The 23,793-nt window shown below is 38.8% G+C and overlaps 1 protein-coding gene across 6 annotated transcripts in view; it reads right to left on the bottom strand.

Annotated features, from left to right (window-relative positions):
• Positions 1 to 23,793, bottom strand: part of EPHA6 (EPH receptor A6) — a 512,920-nt gene that overhangs the window by 40,772 nt on the left and 448,355 nt on the right. For all 6 annotated transcript variants that reach the window (XR_012588748.1, XM_074597837.1, XM_074597854.1 and 3 more), the window contains one exon: positions 16,885 to 17,094. Coding sequence is in view for 5 of the 6 variants with exons in the window: in XM_074597837.1 (XP_074453938.1) it covers positions 16,885 to 17,094 (210 nt within the window). In the remaining variant the exon portion in view is untranslated. The remainder of the gene's footprint in view (positions 1 to 16,884; positions 17,095 to 23,793) is intronic.

The raw sequence follows: 23,793 nt of genomic DNA, 5'->3' as shown, positions 1-23,793 counted from the left end.
TTTTCATAGGCTACAACTGACTTGACCAAATATACTTCTGCATTGGCAATGAGTGCTACAGTGGGAGAAAGAGCCTACACACAATCCTCACGAGCTAATTGTTCACGTTGAATAACAGCTTATCTGTGACTAGAAGTATTTCTTTCCGCAGAAATGCTGAAGATTTGGGAGCTATTCAGCCCCAGTAAGGATAAGAAAGCTTCTAAGGTGTGCAACGCATTATGAGATTTACTCTAGAACTTTTCCTGAAGTAAAGAGTAGGGTGACTGCATTTTTATTCAAAAGCGTTTGCATTAAAACCTCAGATGTGGATATTCAAGAGGGAATTTAAATGAAAAGCAGAGTGCCTGATGGAAAAAAATATGATAGTTCCAGTCAGAGGGTTGATATAAAACAAGATACAATGAAAAGAGAAAGTAGAGGGAGCAATAATAGGTAATACATGGTGAGTGAAGATAGAGGCAGTTAGAAATTAGAGTAGAAATGAAAGCACAGTTAGTGATGCGGTGTTATGGGAAAGGATGACAAGTCTCATCTCAAAACACACTTCAGCTCATTTTAGAAAAACAACATAAAATCAAGAGGGTAAGCATGGCCACATTACTAAGAAGAAAACTAGTTCTTCTATGTGGTTTCAAATCTTTATATGTCCTTTATTTCCAAATACTGCACATTTCTTAGTGAGGTCAAATTAAGCATGTTCATCTAATGCTTTCCTTGAAAAGAAATATTATTTTAACAAAGCAGTGAAATTTCTGAGTCTGTTAATGAGTCATTTGCCTCCTCTGTTACTTCATAAAACTTTCTCTACTGGCCCTAACCCTCATTTAATGGATTTCTGACATTTGAACTGATGAACCAAAAGCCTCGTATGGAATAGGCGGTGATATGAACCCGTGAAACATTTTATAGGAGAGAAAAAAAACCCCACACATGAGATTTCCTAAAAGAAAAGGTTCTTTTTTCCCACCAAAGAAATATAACTGAAAAGGGAACAAGGAATTTAGAATATAAAAAATACCCCACGTATCCTTTTCATGCAATAATACACAGAACTAATGAACATAGATTTTGGAATTGCTTTGAATATAATAAATATGTGGAGAGATTTTTATTTTTTAAATATTCTGACAACAAAGGTAGAGTTGATGTCAGGAGACAGAAGATTCTGCTACCTTTTAAGCTGAAGATACAGCCACAGCGGGGCAGTCAAGGACAAGACATGCGATTTGCTTCTAGAACACTTCCAAAGTGCAAGGAACAGATCAAATATTTTAGATACTAAGGGCAAAAATCCCACAGTGCTTAGTCAGGCACAACTCCGTTGAAGCCAATGGGAGTTTTGCCTGAATAAGTACTGAGCAAAGACTATGATGTTTGACCCAGATTTATCAGAGTCATACAAATCTAGGTCTGACACGTTTTTAAGAAAGACAACCACTGTGCCGCAATATTCCTGCGGCATTCTGTTTAAAGGAAACCACAGTATCAGTAAGCTATGAATCATCCCCCGCACCCCACCATGTATATAATGAAGGGAAGAAGTCACAGCTGGGCAAGAAGCTGTTATCTTGAAAATCTGCCAGAGCAAGACTAAAAAGAATAAGTTTACCATTGCAGAATTTTTGAAATCTGATAAATACCGGAAAGTGCGCAAGTGAGATTCCTGAGGGCTTCTGCGCGACTGAAAATAATCTGGCTTTCATTCATGTAAGCAAACAGGCAACAATAAATAATTCCTTTCTATAGCCATCCTGATTTAGGGCAAGCTGCAGTTCCTACATGGTCAGCATAAATTCCTTTAGTTGATTTGACTGGGGATTAATTTAGGTGAATAACTAGGTCAGTCTTGTTCTTAAGTTAAGATTTCTATTACAGAAATATGAAAGTAGATTAAGTTTAACATATACGTACATCTTGCTTCAGAAGCTTCCTTCTGTAATTACAGAATCCCATTTATAACAACTTTGATGTCATATACAGGAGAAGTATTAGAATTACTACCAAAGTGAGCAGAAAAATTCACAAGCATGCGAGACATGCATGCTTTTGGCTTCCTTCTTGCAGCTGAAACGAACATTAAAACCCTGACATCAGTAGCAGCTGGACCAGAGGATCTCCCTGAAGGGTGAGGGGGAGATGGTGGAACACAAGTACTGTGCATCACAACATAAAAGCCAAAATCGCACCAAGCTAAAACTATCCTTTCATATTTTGCTGTGTCTACCCTTCACAAGATTCTTTATATAAAGACCGGTAGTTAAACAACATGAAAAAAAAATTTCTTTTTTATCTGAGAGCTCTTCCATCATTAATGTATCCTAAACCTCCTGAACTGTGCGATATTACCCTGAGAAGCAAAAAGCTGTACTATTCAGACAGGTAATAGCTTGATACCATCCTTTGACTGTGAAATTGAACTTAAGATTTTTAAAGGGCAGGTCCTTGAAAATGAAAAGCCTACAGCTAGTATCAAGTGTCAGTATAGGATCTTGTAATGTTACACAGTAAATGCTAAAACCCCCAGTCAAAGTTCGGCCAGCTCCAGGTGTTGCCACCAGATATGAGAGAGTAGGATCACTTGCTTTGTCTCTGTTGACTTCTCAGGTGAGGCAGTGAGGTGCCACAGGAACAAGAACATACAACTGATTCTCTTTGATGAATCCAGCTATGGAGAAGGTGACTCATACTCCAGAAGACCACGGCTCAGAGAACTACTGCATCCGAGCTTTTCCTCACAGTGTTCTGCATCCAAACCTATCCTCCTCGTCCATTTTCATAAAGTTGTACGGGCTGAACTTCAGCACCTCCACGACACTGTTGTGTTTCCCACAAAAGCCCCTCCTTCCTCTCTTTATGGATGACTATCTTAATCGAACATTAGGTTATAACAAAATCAAAACAATACTATCTCTCTCTACTTTCAGAATAGTCAGGCTTTCTTTCCTCCTTTGTATTCCTGCAAACCCTCTGCTCCCTCCTCTCCCTCATTTCTTGATTGACTCCTTTTGGTGATATTATATATTAACACTGATCCTCATTCAAAAAAACCCACCCAAACCCAACAAAACAAAACACCCAAAAAGTCCTTACGTAAGTACAGGAAGAAAAGGAAACTTGGTTTTCCTCAGATTTGTTTCTTGAAGACTGGATGTCAGAATTCCAGGTTAAAAAAACCAAAAACACATCAATTTGGATCAAGTCCTTGCTGAATTAACAGAATTTCTGTTTTCTACATTACCATTTATTTTCATAAAATAAGAACATAAACAGTGTCTCTGAAATTTTAATGCCTCTTTCTAATTTGATAAATTTGAAATTGATAAGAGTCATTAGGAAAAACAGGACTAGCAAGTCACATACAAATACAACGTAGGATAATTCCTCAGGAACCAGACAAAAAAAAATGCACCGGAAAAGACAGGTGCATCCAAGTTTTGTGTCTTTAGCACACAGGAATTCCCAATTCTAAAAAAGTAAGACTGCATCATGGTCTAGCAGCGTTGTTGAGAATTTCTGGTCCCCTCCAGTGTCATAATTGTTTGCTCTCCAGTTGACACAGCATGCTCAGTGCAAAACCACAATACAGCAGGGGAATATTGAGACAGAAACATAAATGATCTCCTATAGCATCTGAAGACATAGTATGAGTCTCCTTCTTTCAAGGCTCCTTCCCTGTAAGCTTTGAAATACACATTTGACTGTGCCTGAAAAACTCACTGCTTTTAAATAACCAAGTCTAACAGGTGGGTTGTTTTTTTTTTTTTTTTATTTTAAATTGCTCTTATATGGGACTAGAGTCAGGAATTCATTTGACTATACTCACAGACATAACACAAAGGAATTACATCCTACTGTGGAATATGTCAAAATTTAATTATGAAGCTTTACAAAAACCTGGTGAAGCCAACTGCTTCAAGTTTTCAACCAGCTTCAAATTTTCAACCCTGAAGTTTTATACAGCTATATGCTGAGAAGTTACTTTTTATGTCAGTGTTCAATGTGGATCATAAATTCCCGTGGAGAGTGGTGCAACAAGTGAAAACAAAAAATCATCCAGATCTTGCTTCCTTCCACCCAACAACAGCTAAATACCAGGAGTTGGAGCTGAGCTGTTTGGATCACTGGAGCTGCATGGCTTTCTTTTCCCAATGAATCACTTACCCTTTCTGACTCCAACGCCACACGGTAAACAAATTTAGTTTCTTAACCTGTCTTCGAAAGGTACCAATAATTTGGAATGAGCAAAAAAGCAACACACATATGACTAAGCTACATGCTTTTTCAAAGCTTTCAGGAGGTTGTTCTGCTGATTCTATATATCAGAATACTGTAACCTACAGTAATTACTGTCAGGTGACGTGCTACTGAAAGCAACAGCTCTGACCTTAATGGACTGACTTTAAACTCATTAAAGAGTATATCAGGTATACTGCAGGTACGTTCCAATGTATCTAACACGGTAAAGATATTTTATGATACACTGCACCTTGGTCGATTGGACAATTGAAGTGATTAATTAATTCAGCTTAATTAAATAATTAAGTAAGCTGTGGTCCATTATTAGCAATAGCCTAACAAAAGAGGTAGTTAGGATTATATTCATTCACATAATTAGCAAAGGAATAACTTTGATTTTATGTATGCCTACATTTTTAAGGCTAAGTGTGGATAGCATCCTTCTAAGTGAACGAAGGTATTGCTAAAAATGTATAACTACGTTCTGCATGTTTACAATAGCTTCTTCAATTATAGTTTGAAAACTGCAGTTCTGATTAAAAATTAAAGAATTATGAATGCATGTAATCAAGCCCATACGCAGCTAAAACCAGCTGTGTTTGAAATTAGATTAATTGTGAGCTTTAAAAGAAAAATCTATCCATCAGCATTATGGGAATTAACAATAAAATGCTATGACTGCTTTAGTATGTAGTGCATATATATACACATTAGTATACTGCTTAACTTTATTGGACTTGGTTTCCAAGGAGAGTGGTGTGTACAGACAGAATTTTCCAAGGTTCTCACATCCAGCTGATACGTCAATAACTTTGGTGCCTTAGCCAATTTGTAGTCTTTCTGAAAACATCACTTGTAGCTTTCTGAGATTCATAGTCTTCATTTAACTATTACTTAAGAAACGATTTGCAAGTGCATTGGCTTTTTTCCCCTTCTCTGTCCTTGCATAGCTATTTAAGATGTGCTCAGAAAAGCAGCATTGGCTGTTTGTACAGGTTCAATACCAGTAAATTTTGAACATGCTTGACAAATAATTCTTCATTCTAGGATATAGCAGAAGTAAAACATTTTTATAATTTTCTTCTTAAGCAATGGAAGGTATTATTTAAGCCTTGCAAGGAAACTGACGCTGTCTCTGCCTTCCCCAAAGTACTAATCAGATCATTAGGTCGCCAGAAGCAATGGCAATTATTGTTCTGAAAATAAAGAGGATATTTGTTACATTTCAACAGGCAAGTTGTCTGGAGAATTTGTTGTTTTAAAAACAAAAACAAAACAAAAAACCAAAACCCCCCACTTCGCAGCTTTATGCAGACATTTAATGACAACTTTTTTTAGAGATAAGAGATACAATCAGCAGGATATTAAATACCCCGAAAACAGCAGTATGGGCACAAACAGACATCTTTTGAAGGATGGCAGCTCCAGGAGCCCCCCAGCTTATCCTTGTTTCCTTTCTAAATGGCAATCTCTCTCTATAGTTGTACTACTTTTGCGTTCCCTACCAGCAGGGACTCAGTGATGCTGCGATGAGCTATGCAGAAGGAAGTTTAACAGCAAAACGGGTCTGCTAAAAGAGTCCCTTCCCCTTGCACAGGTAGGATGCTGTGTAACTGCTTCATGTCTTTGGCTGGCCACGTACGCTCCAACAAACAAGTACACTTAAACCCATCAAACAAATTAGCATCTCCTGGTAATGAAACTTGCATTTCCCAAAGAGGAGACAATTGTATATTATGTAATTGAACTACAAATTCGAAAGAAGTTTTTTTTTTTTTAAACAGGAGACAGAGTTATATCAATTGTTTTATAGAAGTCTGTCTTAAACTTAACAACAAAGAATGAAATAAAAAACAATGGTCCCACAAACCCTCACCAAGCCTTTGATGATGCATATTTTATTTAGTGTTTATTCATATCTGAACTAAAAGTAAAGCCAGATAGTATTCCCCCAACAGTGTGAGACAACTACAAAGCAAACCAGAAACTCAACACTACAGAAAAGTGTCAACAATGAAAGATACCCTTTTTTGCTTTTGAATGTAAACAAGGGATCAATTGTATTTGAAAAGGTGAATCAAATCGCTGCACTCTAAAGTCAGGTAACAAAACAAATTAATTAAATTAAAATACATTTCCAGATCAGCATGCTAACATTCAAGATCTAGCTAAAGAACCTATCTATCTTTCCTGTGTTGGCTCTGAAAAGCTCTTGGCTTGGTGTTTTTCGTTTGCTCTATTATTGCTTGCTTTTGGTCATAGCCAAACTATAGCAAAGTTGCAGATGCATTTTTGTAGGCTAGTTTTCTCCTCACTACCATTCCATGATCTTCTGTTGTATGAGCTGTTATTTAAACTGATCATTAAGATCCACTCCAGTGTCTTTTTCTTAGTTTTGTTTTGGTTTTTTTTAAACAAAGTTTTGCACCAGTCATTTTATCTACAAAAATTACCTTAGCTGATTTTTGTTACTGTTTGCACTGCTAAAATATGACATGATAGTTTCTGCCTCCTTACATTCTCATACCCTTCTTGAGCTTTGTAATGTTTTCCCCATCACAGTGATTTTAATTACATTTGATATTCTATATTAAGTTTCAGTAGTGCCACATAAAATGTTTTAAACTTCTGCAGATTGATATGCTTGCCCTGGTCTGCCTGTTTTGACTGCTGTACAGCATTGTAGAGTCTATTTGTTGGATTGTACTCCACTACAAAACTGTTTCCATTTGGATTGCAAGTCCCACAGTCACATTTTGTTATGGCTTCCACTAAAAAAAAAAATAAAAAAAAAATGCATTTTGCAGAATTAAACTACTTAAAAGGAATGACTTGCTGAATGATCTTGAGGCCAGGATGATTTATTTTACCTTTATGCAGCACGTGGCACAGAATTTCACTGTGCGAATCCTGCACAGCCCTTTCTGTACAAGGCAGAGCATGTCGGTCTGTTAGAAAAGCAGTCCTCATTCAAGAACTTTGACAAACAGACATCCTGCACATCCACAGACAGTTTGTTTTAGTGGTTAGAGTTACTCTTACTGTTTGAAGCAAGAATTACCATAGTGAATCAAACCCAAGGTGCTCTAATCCCATAACCTGTGGCAATAGCCTTATCAGGTGCTTCTGCGGAAGGTGTGAAAGCTTGAAAATAATCCACACTCTGCTACTTCTCTCTCACATTTTATTTCTTCCTGTCCTCCTTCCTGCCTTCCCTAGGCTGAAATACGAGGTTTCATCTCTCTTTGAAATTGTTATTGACTGTAGTAACTGGATATTATTTCTTCTTAAGAATATTCACACACACCCCTTTAAAAAGCCAAACCCAACCCAACAGAAACCACACATAATAAAACCACCCCAATGACAACCAACCAAACAAAAAGCCCCCAACTTGCTGAAATCTTGGCCCAAATGGTTTTCCCATAGCAATCTGCTCCAGTTAATTACACACTGTGTGATAAAACTATTTGCCATCATTTGACTTAATTGAACATACCTTTATTTTTGTACTTCACAAAACAGGAGTGTGCATTTCTGACCTAGGCCATTCATTATTCAACATAGTGTATTTACAGTGATCATTTGAGCCAGATTTTTACTCTACATAAAAGACTCACTGGTGCAAGTTTCCTGCATTGCTTTTGACATCTCTGCAGTAGACAGGTACATTTACCTGTTAGTTCTCCGGAATAGCGGCTGTTTTTAAATGGTATCCACAGTCAGAGCTAAACAGATCTTTTCTGAGTGTTGAGATACCTCTCATAACCTTAATCCCTATGTCTTTCCTTGCTACAGCAGCTACCATGAGCTCAATAAAAATATGTATGCCGTCAATCAATAGAAGATACTCCAACAGTGGAGTGGGTTTTCAGCCTGGGGTATATCGACCCCTGAGAGTCTGTGGAATACTTTAAAGAGATCTGTGAAAGATAAAGTGCAATGCGCTGTGCAAAAACCCACAAATGGGAAATTTCTAACAAAGTTTGCATCTCCACTGGATAAATTTCAGAAATCCATGCCTTGAGAAAGGCTGATAACCACTGCACTAAAACATGCTTTACTGTTCCCAGACAATATTCTGCCAAAAAATAATCAATGCAATCACTATCAGTATTAAACATCATTTATCTCCTAGATGCAAAAATCTTCAACAGCACTGACACTTTAGGTCTATAAGTAGTTCATTCTCAATCCTACCCCCTGAGTCATTTGTAAATGCACGCCTCCAGTTTTTCATAAACAGACTTACAGATGACCAGAGAACGCATCTGAGAAATAGCAAAGAACATACATGTGGAGTTTAATACTCAAATTTGCTAATATGAAATTGGGAGAAGTCAGAGAGACAAAAAGTTGAAATCAAAGCTAATAGAGCTTGCAAATCTCTAAAGGCAGCAATTTTTAGATTGATTACAGTACAATCTCTTCATTTCTTTGGAAATTAAATTATGATGGATGATGCTTTGAAAGTGACACTAGGAATGAAGTGCAAAATACCACCCTTTTTACAGCGGAGATGTTAGGGCTTACTTGTGTTGAGCTAACCAACATAATGTTTTTGAGCATGAAAAAGTGAAATGCAAAATTTCCAACTGTGTTTCTCTGCCAAATGTGTATTTGGAGTTCCTACTTGGGGTGCTGTGGTGGGGGAGGAAAGCAGGGATGAGCGTACTATTATACTAAGTTTTACAACTTAATTCAACCATTTAATCTAGAAGTTTCTCTGAATTAAGCTCCTTTTGATTCTCTGTACATCTAAATGCAAATTTTCATGCTTTTTTTTCCATACATTCCCAGCACTCAAATTACAACTGTTACAGTGTGGAAGATTAGCATAGAAGCAGAAACTTAGACAAATTTTATATTTATGTCTCATTCTTGTCCTTGGACTCACCTCCTAAGGGTCTGCTTTTGTTGTGGTCTGTGTTATATCCTCTTAACATTTCTATTACTAACTTTCAGGCATGTTAAATAAACCAGAAAACATCTTATATCAACTTGGGATCACCAAATAAAAGCTGAACGGAGAATCTAAGAGAGTGGATGTATTAAAATAGAATCATAGAATGGTTCAGGTTAGAAGGGACCTTAAAGAGCACCCAGTCCCACCCCCTGTCCTGGGCAGGGACACCTCCCACTAGACCAGGTTGCTCAAAGCCCCATCCAACCTGGCCTTGAACACTGCCAGGGATGGGGCATCCACAACCTCCCTGGGCAACCTGTTCCAGTGCCTCACCACCCTCACAATAAAGAATTTCTTCCTAATATCCAATCAAAATTTACCCCCCTTCAGTTTGAAACCGTTACTCTTCAGTTTGAAACTGTTACCCCTCGTCCTATCATTACACTCCCTGATAAAGAGTCCCTCCCCATCCTTCCTGTAGGCCCCCTTGAGGTACTGGAAGGCTGCTATAAGGTCTCCTCGGAGCCTTCTCTTCTCCAGACCGAACCACCCCAACTCTCTCAGCCTGTCCTCATAGGAGAGGTGCTCCACCCCTCTCTGATCATCTTTGTGACCCTCTGCTGGACTCCCTCCAACAGGTCCATGTCCTTCTTGTGCTGAGGACTCCAGAGGTGGATTCAGTACTCGAGGTGGGGTCTCACCAGAGTAGAATCACCTCTCTTGACCTGCTGGCCATACTTCTTTTGATGCAGCCCAGGATGCAGTTGGCTTTCTGTGCTGCAAGCACGCATTGCCAGCTCAAAATACTTAAATTTTGTCAAAGACACATACCTTCCTCTTCAAGGCCTACTGTAAATAAACCAAGTAAATAGCAAGCACCCTGTTGTACACTGAATGAGTAAGTTCAGGACTTTCTGTTCCTTTTAAACAACAACTACTTATTAAAAGTCATCACACCTCATATTGCTAGAGCCCAAAAGGCAACAAGTCTTTTTCTTGAAATACTCCTTCCTTTGGCTACTCCTTTACCTGTTGGCTATTTGTCCTTGAGCATAACCTGAGCACATTTTTATCTTTGTCCAAACCAACACAACAGAAGACAGAGGCGTGAAGGGAGCACATGCAGGGCCTCCAACCCCATGCATCATCTGAGAGCAGGGAATGGATCCAGCTAAGCTGGCAACTTGTGTGAAGGTGATTCCTCATACCACCACTTGACACAAATCCCATCACACACTTTAAAACTAGTTATTGCAACTCCCATAAACTGGTGCAGGCTGAGCACAATTAGCATAGCTCTTATTAACTTGCTTCTTGACTTCTTGCCTATGCGCTGAGACATTAACTACTTGAAAATATTTACTTTATATATTAGTACCAGAGTCCCACTAGAGTAATTCCTACTGTTATATTGCAGTTAAAAGCAACCCATTGCATTCAGGAGGCTGACGCCCAGCTAATAACAAGGACATGCAGTGTCTGGAGACAGCAGCTAGCAGCTGGATTCCTGCACAGGAGCACAAAAATGATCATATAATAATAATTAATAAATATATATATAATGAAATATATAATAATGCCTGATGAGGCAAGATGATACTGACTGTCTTATCAAAAGACAGCCTCTTCAGGATCCCATTGAGTTCTGAATCTCTAACTTGGCAAACAATATTATAATCTCACGTAGCAGCCCTGGAAGGATACAAACTTCAGTTAAAAGATTTCTGCAAATATCAGCACTTGCCTCAAAAAGGTGGGGTCAGGTCATGAATGGCACACATTTCATCTGTGACTACAAGGACTAAATATTTACTCTTACCGTTTAGTTAAGAGGTAATGGAAATAACTGTCTTTTTCCTATCTCCTCACTTCCAGCTAATCTGTCACCTTACAAAATACTGTCCAAGCAAACGTCCTGCATCTGATGCTTGCCTATAGAGTGGATGTGATAGGAAAGAGACAAGAAAGGGATTTTCAGACTGAATAGGAAGACCATGGGGTGGTGTGAGGTGAGTACCACAAAGTGAAGAATGGTCTGTCCTACTCATCTCACTAAGAGTCATTAGAGAAGGCTGATTTTCCATTTGGAGGTGTCAGACTGTAGGACTGCCTTACAAGCTGCAAGGAAGGCTTAGATGACTTGTAAATGCCCATGCCCTTCTTTTAGATACTGAGGAGGACAGATGAGGTGAGGACAGCAAGGCTACCGCAAAGAGCTTCATCGGCTATGGAAAGATGGAGAAAGGTGGGGTTGACAAACAGGCCCAGGCCACACAGTTTCAACTAGGCTTTCAACAGAGCATTCAGGCAAGGTACCCATGGCAGGCTTCAGCCTGGCAAGATGAAGTTGCAAAGCTCAAGAAGAACAAATATTATTCTTCTCACAGGGCATTAACCTGTTGCAGACCACATTAGCCCACTCATTTTTCAGCCAGTTTCTAGCACTATCAAATGTAAAAAAAAAAAAAGCCCTTCAGATAAAGGAAAGGCTTGGTGGGATTCCAAATTACATGACTGGTTTCAGACAAAGAACCGGAGTCACGATGCATCCTGCCTATCATTATGTTTCTCTCAGTTTGGTGACAACAAAGTGTGCTCTTGTCCTGTCACATGCAAACTTAATTAGTTGACAACAACTGTGCTCACTCTTATGTCACCAATTAGTTTTCAAGAAAACAGGTTAATACAAAGCTTTACAGTACACAGCCTCTTTTTCTCTTTCTTTTTCTGAATGGTTGCCAATAATCAAATGTACTCCATTGTCTATTATTAATTTGAGTCTTAAAGTAAATGTCTAGGCGATAAGCCTGTCATAGCACTCTGGCTGTTGAGAAACTATTGGTTGACATCCCAAATTAACTAGAAAGTCATTGGCATCTTGTTTTACTTTTTAGCAAATTAATTCTCCCTCCAAACCCATTATTTGTGTACAAGTAAGAGAAAACGGAAAATGTCTTGACATATGGAAATTATGTAACAAAGTAAAAAAAAAAAAACAAAACAAAGTCTTCATCCTGATCCCCCCAAAGTTTTGCTACTTTTCAGTATTTATATAGATTACCAGCATCAATCTGCTTTGCTTCTCTAATGAATCTAATAAGCCTGAAATCTCCCTGGATGGGGTATTTTATCCAGTTGGCTTGAGAAGAGTCAGACCCATAAAGTTCATCACATGATTCAGGAAATGCAATGCAATAAATCAACTCTCTAGCTATTATCATGGAAATAAGAAAATATTCTATATATTAAGTCTGAATTCAGAAATACATCTCATAAAAGAAAGAAATCTAGAATAATATGTATCATATAATGCAGTTTGTAGCAGCTTTTTGTCTCACTAAAAAAATCAGATTTAACACAGAATATTAAGGTGTCACCTTTAACAGAAATACACGTTTAGTCCTTTTCGCCGTAGCGGCACAGATCCTGTTGTGATTATATGTATGTACACACTTTGCTAAATGTAAACAGATTGTTTTTGGAAGCATGTGGTTCTTTTTGAAATACGCGTGAATCCTGACTATGTTTTAAACTAAATGAATCTACATCACATAACACAGTCTATCTAAAAGCAGGGATGCAAGAGCCTAGATGTCCTCTGTACTGACAGAAATGCTTGTTTATATACTAGAAATATCTTTTTATGAGTGACTGTTGCCGTGGAAACCACTACTAAAAATGAAAATTTTGTCTCCATGGAAAAACCCCCTACTTCTCAGTTATCCCAAAATTTACCTTATATTTTCCTGATGAGTCTGAAATGCAAAGATTGGCAGTAAGATGTTCCTACCTCTTTAATTCCTCCTTCCTATTCTAAAATTATGTTTTACTGTAAGTTTTGCGATTCCTGATAGCAGAGGCCAATCTCTTATTTCCTACCAACCTTCTTATCAAAACCATATTTAGGTTCTTTGTCTCAATAGGCAGGGGGAGAAAAAAAAACACTCTCAAAGCCTTCACAGAAGTCAGAAAGCTATTTTCTGACATTTCAGTCTTTTACTGTACTGTTTAAAGCCTTCAACAACTCTCTGACCAGTAGCATCAGTCCAAAATTCTTGGGAAGCATAGTGACCTTTACCTGTGTTATTTGGAGCATTTATCAGTTTTCCCATCACTACTTAGTTGAACATAGTCTCCAAAATTGTGTTTCGGTGTGAACACAGAATGTAGCCATTTCCTACATGGTTTCCCTTCCAGACTTTCCCCATCAGTTTTATGGCTTCTCCGAGACTCCAGTTCCTGAGTTTTGCCCTGCTTGTGGGAGCATGTGCCAAGAAAAAGAATATAACATCCATTCTAAACCGGCAAGTAAAGAGGATTTACGTATATTGGATGACAACAGGAAGACAAAGCAAGAGATACCGATCATCTGACTGAAGGCTGTGCCTGCTCAGATGTGGTAACTTCACAAGGTAAGAGGGCCTTTCAGCCTGTTTTTCTGAGGATGCAGCCTTTTTTGCCACAGAACATGACAGCTTTATAAAATTTGATTTGCCTTCTGCATCAATTTACAATTTTTACGTCTGGGAATACATTTACACAATATTGACCACAGCATCACAGATGTGTGGATATAAAAATTCCATTTTTTGGCTTCTGACTGGCTTAGGTTGTCTTGTAGCTCTTGTTTCCAAAGAAAACATCTGATTGTATCATTCTATTTCTGACACCAGGACTAAGACAGAAAGGGGAATAAAAAATAATCAGCACTGACAGACAGTGGCGTACTACGAGATGTGAGCCTAAAAATAATACTATTTATTTGCAGACCCGCTCTATAGATTTCTTGTAGCTACAGGTACTGGGCTGTTATCAAGAAAAATCCCTGTGGGGAGGAAACACAAATTCTAAAAGCACCAGAACCTTTGTGAAAGGGTTTAACCTTCCTATGGCAAAAGCACAGTATGGAACTAAATAGATGCTATAAAAACCTCTAGTAATACACACAGCCTGCTGTTGGGAAGATGTTCTTGATGAGGAGAGAGGTCAATGACGTAATGATGGTCAGTACAAGCTGCAAGAAGACACGAGATCTAGTATGGGGTTCTATTCTTTTGCTGCAGTCTGCAAGAGTGCTTAAAGCGTGAAAGCCTTCACTGAGTCCTTGACAGCCACTGTAACAAAAATTTCTTTCTTCCTCCCCACCTTTGGCCATAATTGTGCTGCGTTCCTTTAAAAAAAGCAACAAGGCTATTGGACTGCCTACAGAGAACATCTACTGAACCTGCCCAAGGGGAGCAAGACTCAGAGGATGGAGTATACGGAAGGCAAATGCATCCCACAGAAAATGTGTCTATCACCAGATCAAACAGAATAACTGTGATACGGAACGGGACTGGAGCAGTTGTTTGGCCCTCAGGGATGAGGGAAAGACATTTCCCAAGAACCAGAGGTGACAGAATAGAATTGGGCAGACTAACCCACAGTGACTGAAAGTCCGGATGTGAAGACCTACTTGCAAGAACAGAGGGGGCTAGGGTTGAAGGAATGAGCGATTTAAAATGCTTTTCATTTCTATTATGCCTGACTCTTCTTCCCATTTACAAAGGTTCTAGGTCATATTATAATGACACACCACATTTTCCCACCTGAGTTTCAAAGCTTTTTGATCTTCTTTGGGGAGTTGCTGAATCTGCTGAAACAGATTCACCTTAAATGTCCGGCTGCCACAGGGTCCTGCCACTGGCCATCAGCTTCTGTAATGTCCCCTCCTTATGAGCGGTATCCTGATGGACATGCTATAGACACCTGCTCATCATGATTTTCTAGTAGAGCATGTGGTTGTAACCTTGGAGGACTGAAGCAATGGCTCTGAGGTATTCCATCCACAACAGCTGCCTCACAGACTCTCATGTTAGCTGGCTAGGTGAACCAATAGGATAATAGTGAGCATTCATCAAACCTGTCCAATGTTTCAAGGAAGTCCCTCAACACAGATACGTTGCCATGAAATAACCTTTTTTTTTCTTTTAACATACCATTTACTGATTAAAAGCAGGTCTAGCTATGATGAAAAAGCCAGGCACTAACTACTCTGAAAACCTAATTGTTCAGCATTGGCATCCAATAGAAGTTTACAGAATGAAAAATAGCTGAAAGCCTGAAATTATCATTTGGTGTTTTTTCCTGAGCCTAACTGGGAGAGACCGCTTAGCAATTTCCAGTGCCTTCCACCAGCTGAGCTGATTAGCCCATGATCAGCGCTGAGCAATGTAACTTAACTTGCCTGTCACTGGGGGCATTTGCTGCCAGCTGAGCACCCTCACATGGACAATTAGCAAGGCTCAGCCAACATGCAATAACTTGTTAAGCTGCAGTAATGTTTATTTTTCCTTTCAAGCCTCATACTAAGAAGCAGTGTGAAGCAAAAGAGGTTTTGAGAATTAAGTGAGGGAAATCTCCCCTACAAAGGAAAAAACACTATTATTCACCCCCCACCCCTCCCCAGCTTGCATATTAATACTGATAGAAAACCTTGCGAAGTGACTTGTTTTGCTCTAGTCAGCTTGCAGTTCTGTGTAAGAAGTGGATTTTACGGTGAATTTATCAGAACATCCCTATTTTAGGCTTAAACTAAATATATATATAAAATGTATATAAAAGACCTGTAACCCCATTACAGTAGCTATATTGAAGTCAGTAGATACACCAGAGTACTTACTACAATACAGTCAAATTGGATGAGTTCCTTATTTTGACCATGCATCACTTTTTCAAGTGAAATAGAAAAAAAGGTCGAAATAGGTCAAAATAGATTATTTAATGCTAATTTATTATCTGTATTAGACATCTGTCACTATGCCCTATTGTGGGAACATGCAAATTCTGTGCATTTTGTGAGAGTACTAATGAGAATGCACTCTGACTGAAATAATTTTAGTTTCAGTGATAGATATGAAAGTTACTTGAAATCAGCTTATAATTAGCTAAGATTCTTAACGTTGTGGTAATAATTGTAACAGGAATGTAATTGAACATTTTGGTGTGTTGAAAAAAAATGCTGTATCTGAACTTCTAATTTCATTAGCACCAACACACTCCTTTCCCTACCGTCTTCATACTGCAGGTGCAATTTACTTTTTTCTTCTAAGTCAAATTTGAACAAGCTTCTCCATGTTCAAGAATTTTTCACTTCAGTAGGACCCACCCCCACAATACCACAAACCAAACCAAGCAACCCTCACCCAAGCCCCATTTTCCACTATATCAATTTATTTGCATCACACAAGGAATTTAAGTATTAATGAGGGTTAAACCTTGAGAGAAAGGTCCTACGTATCCTGCTAGAAGGTAAGCTAAAGTAAAATAAAATGAAAATTTGAATTTATGAAGGCAAGGCTTGACACCATGCTTCTAACAGTGGAATTGGTGAGATTCAGTCCCCCCCTTTTTAAAAGCATATCTTTGTAAATGAACACAAGTTAGTAGAAGGGGAAACGAGGCGGGAAGGGGGCGGGGGAGGAGAAACAAAACAGAAAACAAACAAGAATGGAAAAGGTCTCCCCCATATACCTGCCCATGTGCTGAAAAAAAAAAAAAAAAAAAAAAAGAGAAGTTTAATATACATCCCTTACACAGCCATAAATCAAAGCAGCTTCCCTTACACATTGGCAGGGCTATTAAACCACATGGACTGAATATGGAACAAAGCCAATTCAAACTACTATTCCACAAACAAATCTGAAACTGGAATAAGAGAGGCACAGGGCAATCAACTGTTCAAATTAGATAACACTCACGCTTGTTGTGTAAGCAGCTTCAGGATCGTCCTCTAACACTCGTGACAAACCAAAATCGGAGACTTTACACATGAGGTTACTGTTGACCAAGATATTACGGGCTGCCAGATCACGGTGTACATAGCCCATGTCCGAGAGGTACTTCATGCCAGACGCAATCCCCCGCAGCATGCCAACCAGCTGGATGACCGTGAAGTGGCCATCGTGCTTCTGCAAGTAAAGATGCAAGGTCAAAAAACACAGCTACTTTTCATTAATTTCATACGAGTGATATTAACTACAGCTCATTTTAAAAATACATTTGTAACCCATCCAGCCAATCTGCCCTCTGCAAGCTTGTTTTTTTTTCAAGTATTTAACTTGGTCAGCAGTGCAAGCTATCCCATCTCTTGTTGTGCAGTTTATTCCCCTTTTCTTCCACATTTTCACACACCCCACAATTTTCCTACTGACAGCATTTAATGTCTTTTATCCTCAGTTATTAAGAGCACTTCCTCAAAACCCTATTTTTTAACACAAGAATGACAGCACATATTAAAATCCTCTCTTCATCTCTTTCTCCATGACCTCAGGAAACAAAACCCCCTCTTTTTATTGCCTCAGCCTTCATTGTCTGCATGAGGTACTGCTGTTACCTCACTTTTTGCTTTTTTGAAGAGGTTGGTTTGTTTGTTTAGAAAGAACTAAACAAACCAACCAACCTGGAAGGAGTTTGGGACTTTACATCCTGTCTGTTCTGCACCTAACACCATATAATTGCTGAACGCTAGATTAAAAAGGAGATTTGGTCTGAAATTCAGAGGTCATGTAGCTTTTCCAAAGTCTTCCTGGCCGACTAAGCCCATTAAACTCAGACCCATGAATGCATTAAACTGCTTAACTCCTGTTGAAATCTATTGGAGTTGAACACGTAAGAGTTATGTTGTTAACCACGCTTATGCATCTGGTGAGTCTTGGTGGGCCTCAGTTTCCCCATCTGCAGAGTTAATGCTTCTGTACCTCCTATGTCAGGGAGTTCCTGCATTATGTGGCAGCGGGGACCAAGAGAATACCTGCACAGAAATTTGATTATGGGCTCTTTGCCTGGTTTAGGTCTGCCCTATCTACCGCCTACAGCAGTATTTTTGTGACCTCAGCTGGCAGACATTTAGCTTCTCATGGATTATTCAGGGAGCCAGGCTTTTATGTTAGCAGGAACAGCCAAACAAAACCAAACAGCTCTTCCCTGCAAGCAAGTTAACTTTCCATTTTCTCTTTCAACACCTTTAGCACTGGGCTACAGACTAGTAGCAGTGTTCTGATCAGCATTCAGGACATTTCTGCTGCTTAGCTCATATGTTTTAGCAAGATGATTTTTCTAGGGGGGAAACTTTACAATAAGTTCAGTAAATTCCTTAGATTCAGCAAAGCAGCAGGCTGAACTGGACAGATATGCTTAACTTTATCCCCAATCAGCAAAGTATTTCAGCATTTCCATCACAATTAAATTATTTGGGGCCTATATTCTAGCTAAGCAGGACATAAACATTTAAAGAAATAGGGAATTAGTAATTAAGATTACCAAAACCCCCACAAACAAACCAACCACAAAACCTCAGACGTGGAGAAGTGTGTTATTACTCGCTTCTCATGTTATTAACCTATTTTTAAGGTGAAGCAATACTAGACTAAGACCTGCCTCTAATATATATTATATATCTACTTAGATCAAGAAGTTATACACTTTTAAGCGTTAAGTCATTTAGTGTGCATAACAGGCTGCTAAATTGAAAGAGTTGTTTGCATATAAAGAAGTAATAGAAACAAGTTCCTAAAGTCCCTATTATTCAATTAAAGGCTATTGGGTACAGACAGAAAGACAGGCAAACTTAACAAACAGAAAAGGTAGAGACAAGATGGATTCTGCAATCTGCAGAATTCGCAGAGTGTCTTGAAACTCTTTCAATTCCTTTCATCAAATCAATCGGAAGAAAAGCTCAAGTGCAGCAGCGTATGGAAACCTGCACTATGGGACGCATTCACCAGTTAAAGACCAGTACTGCTATATCAGGTTATAACACAACAAGACAAAAACCAGAAAGAAAACGGTAAAAGGAAGATAAACAGGGTTCCTACATAGTTAGGTTTCCAAGCAGCTATTCTAAGCCAACATATCAGAAAGCAAGAATTCAGGTACTAACACACCTTATCAACTAGAGGACCTCACAAGCTCATCATGCTTTCCAGCAGCACCTGTATTTAAGGAGCCATGCTTCCATCAGCAGCCAAATGCCACAGCCATTTTACAGACTCCTCCAAACAAAGCACATTCAATTACACTTCTTCAAAACCAGCTATTTATGACTGATTTATAGCAAGTTTTCCCCTCACTGTTCCTCTTGTATCAGTGCTCTAGAGCCCATGCAAACGTGGAGGCAGATGTCTCTGAGCAATCATGTCACACCTATAAGCAACCCCCCTCCTTTGTTGTCTCCATCAAAGCCACCTGTAAGCAGTTAGTTCTACAGATGACACTCAGCTGGGGGTAAAGACACAAGTGTGATAACCACACATTTTGCCAAAGGCCATCCCCTGTTATGGGCCTATGACGTTCCCTATCACAGGCCCCTAGCGCATGAATAAGGGGAACTTCTCAGAGTCAAAAACATGCTAGTGAAAGCTATTTTAAAGAAAATCTTTCAATCTAGCAATTAAGCAAAGAGTCAAAAGCGAACATTCTTAAATTCTTTAAGCCTCTTCCAATAAAGTAAAGACATGAACTCTATCCAGTATTTTATGTAATGAAGCCACACAGGATTGGGGTTTTGCTTTTTATTTAGTAATTCTAAATGTTCAATTGACTCTTAATTTATTAAGCTGGTTGCAAACAGTTAACGCTCTTCACACTTGCCCTGTATGGATAACTTTTTTTAGCAAACTGTAGAATTAGGATTTGTAACAAAGCACCTAGGACTTTTGCAAAATAACCAACCAAGCCCCTGTCAGCCCCGCAGCAAAGCTCTAAACAAACCCGACCCCCCAAACCTCTAGATTTTTACCTCCTCCTTATCATCGTTAACAGCTCCATTCTCTCAACAAACCGCAGAGTCATCCGCAACACCTCCCTTAACCTTTTGTCCCCTTGGATCGCAAGCATTCATTCCTTCCTGCCTTTTTTAATTTGTGCTCTTTCAAATCTAGACCATGCTTGACTGATTTTTCATAAAACATAACCTTTTTCTGCTCTTTCTGAATCTCAGTATTTGCCTTACCAGTATAGCAGAAATGCCTGAGTTAAAAACAATCTCATGCTTTTGCCATTCTCTCCCTCCTTCTTTCAAATTTCTTTGGGCTTCTGCCTTGACACAAAAAGCTCAAGCTTCTTATCTCTACCTTTACAGAAATGACAGACTTGCTAACATACCAGTTGCCATTTTATTCTGTCCTCCTCCTCCCTCGGTATATTTCTCTGAACACTTTTCTGCATCTGTTTTCCTCTGTCCCTTCTCATGCTTCGTTTTGTATTGTTTCGTTGCCAGCCTTGCAGTTGGAACAACTACATTTTTCCTGTCAGCAAAAGAGTCTCCTCTCTCTCAAGTCTTTCTGTAATCACTTCTGCATCAGTTTCCATGCCAGCTGTATTCCCTTACAAACTGTTATCTTCCTATATATCAAAATATTTGGCTGATTTAAGCTGATCAGGACAGAGACTATGGGCCATATTTAACCCTTGGAGAATTCAACTAAGTTGATGAAATTATACCAGGTATGAATCTGTACTCCTATTTCCAGGATTTGTAAATCCCCACATACATCTGTGAGTCAAAGCAATCCTTTGGCAACTTTCCGTTATCTCCTTTCATTCGCTTGTCATATAGGGACATAAACCACTCATCTGAATGATATGGTGGTTGTTATCCAGGGCTTTATTCAGATTCCCATAGCTGAGATTTGGAATATGCTTTTGATAGGATTCCCATTGCAGTGTTAAGGGCGTTAATCAATTCTGGCAGCAATTCAGACCTCAGTGGACTTCCCACATTTATCCTATCATCCCATCAAATTTTAATCAGGCTTTAATGGCTTTGCTAAATAAATTTTTCTCATCAGCTGAGTATAGATGCAATATCTGAGTAGTTGCTATTGCATTTATGCAGCCCTGCAAATGCCCTGAAAAAATGTTGTTTTTTCATTCAGCTACAGTTTGCTTTTGAAAACCTTATGTACACGAAATATTCTTTTCCTGTTACAGACCTTTCAATAGCACTGATGTATAATGGGATGGTGAAGAAGGTCAGTTACTGTAGGGGAGGAAGGATGATAGATCCTAAGTTTCTCCCATTGCTTTTCACCCTCTAGTTCCCAGCTCCAGCGTGCACTAGTTCAGTGCTTTTCTACAAGCCCATGGAATTTTTCTTCTTCATAAGATTTTTTCCATTTTACTACTGAGTAACCTTTTGGAGGCACGGTCATTGAATTTTACTGTATTGTTTCTGGACTTTCGTCCAGAAAACTTCTTTGTCCACTTCCTTATTTGCCCTATAAGTCAGAGCACTTTTATGCCCTTGTATTCTGAGGAGTGCACAGGATTTGCTACAGGTCTCAATATTTTACTCCAGATGATTTAGATTTTACTTTAGATGGAGAATAGCATTGAAAATGGTGTGTCTATGTCTAACTTAGATTGTATTCACCAGTGACATTTCCTACTGGTCACTATATGAAAGATGTAGTTTTGCTATGTATTGTTACTATTCCACCATGCAAAGTAAATGGTAGAAATTTATCAGGATAAATCTTCCAAAATTGAAGTTGCAACTTGGTCTTCCCTGGACGTGTATATATATTCATACTATCATGTGGACTGCACTCAGGTTTATATTACTGATACTCAATTAGGTCAACTGTCAATTTCTTGTTTAATCAACTGTTAACGGGATTCCATTCGATCACTAATACCTAATTTCATTAAATGTAATAGATAAAAAAATGAAATTTAGTTCATTTTAAATGCTACTGAGTGATCCTACACAACAATCTAAGTGCCTCTTCAACCATTAAAAATATGGGACATCTTTTTATTATTAAAAAAAATGTTGCAAGATGAAGCCCTTCCAAAGCTTAATTTAGGATGCAATAGCCATGATCAAATCTGGACCAAATAGCAGAAGCACCCTTGCAGCCTGTGACCCTGTTTTCGTTTTTCAGCTACAGCAACAAGAAAGGGATGCCCTGGCATAACCAAGCGTCCCTGCCCACTTCAGCACAATGGAATACAGCTGTTACAGAATCACAATGCTGGAAGAGAGTTTAAGGAGGGATCCAGATCATCTCCTTGCCCTGTGTCATTCCTGACGTGCTTTTCTAACCTGCCCTTAAAGACAATTAGGGACAATACCACATCTTAACTAAGACAGCCACTTAAATGATGTCCTTCTGAGCACTTTGACTGGCACAGATTTCAATTCCTCTTTGCAACTGCGTTTTGTGTACATGAAGATTAAACATCTCTCTTGCCCTGTTCTTTGGGCTAAACACAAATTCAGTCCACAGATCTCATTTGCTGGGTAACTGTTCTTTTTGGTTTTGTTGTGAACTCTGCCCACCTACTTCATTAAGGTCCAAATGAAACAGAGTACTCTGAGGCCTCGCCAGCGTGAAGCAGAGAGGAAAAGTTACTTCACAGACCCTGCAGGGGATATTCCTGTTTCTATATTCCAGTGTGGTATTTGCCATTTTCACATCAACGTGACACCCCTGATCTACTGCAACCTCTAGAGTAATTTCTTCCAGAAGACTTCTTTCTGAACAGTTATTCGCTGTCCTCTACTTTATAGCTGATTATTCCAGTCTCAGTGGAGTATTGTGCTCTTGTCCTTACTTATTTCCAATTAGTTTTTAAAACTAATTAGTTACTAAATTATTTCTTAAATTTGATGATGTGATGATGTTAAATTTTAGCTCTGCCCTGCTGTCTGCCTGTGTTCCTACTTGGCTTTGCATTGCCTGAAAATTTCTTACGTCTGGTCACAGCCTCAGAATCCAGAAGGTTAATGAAACTATGGGGAAACACAGGCTGCAGAACAACCCTGCTTCATATATCTTTCCATCCAAAATCCATTCTCTCCATAAAGTACGTATCCAGTACTGCATCCACCTATAGAAGTTTCATCAAGACCGTATTTCTCTAGCTGCTCATAAGGATCTCATGTGATAGAGTTTTAAAGCCTTACTAAAGCCAAGATTTATGATATCAACTCCTTCTCCCATATCCACAAAGCCTGCACCCTGTTACAAAAGAAATGCAGACTGTTTGACATAATTTGTTCTTGACAAATCCATGTTGGCTCATACTTATCTCGCTGTTATCTTTAAGGTGCTTGTAAATAATTTTCTGATAATTTGTTCCAGAAATATTACTGCAGTTGACATTAAGCTGACTGGCCTGCAATTTCTTGGCTTCTCTTTTCCCTTCTTTTTAAAGACACGGATGACATGGGCTCTGTTCTGATCTCCTGGTTTCTTATGTATTCTCCACAAATTTGCAAAGATAAAGAGCACACTGAAAGTGTCCACATTACCTATCAAATTCTTTTTGGCTTGAAATACAAGACAGTTTGTAATAAATTTCTTGTTGCTCAGTAGGAAGAATATCTCCAGTGACTAAAAATATCCAGCATTTCTAAATGAACTTCTCACAGCAGTATCAGAAATACTGTTTTCTACCTCCTTCCAGCAGGGTACAACATTGCCTGAGAACAAATGTTGGCTCTGTACCATCAGCGACAGCTTCTCAGTGTAATCTTACATCATGTAAATACATGATCTGCTTACACTTTCACTATTAAGGTAACACATTCATTCAAACTCGGTTTCTAATTGCTCAATATGTTTCTTGATTCAGAAAAAGATATTGGTGTCAGTATTCTC

Source organism: Larus michahellis, chromosome 1, assembly GCF_964199755.1.
Source record: "Larus michahellis chromosome 1, bLarMic1.1, whole genome shotgun sequence".
NCBI classification, from domain to species: Eukaryota; Metazoa; Chordata; class Aves; order Charadriiformes; family Laridae; genus Larus; species Larus michahellis.
Note: the sequence above shows the minus strand (reverse complement) of the source record. Positions and strands in the feature narration are given on the sequence as shown.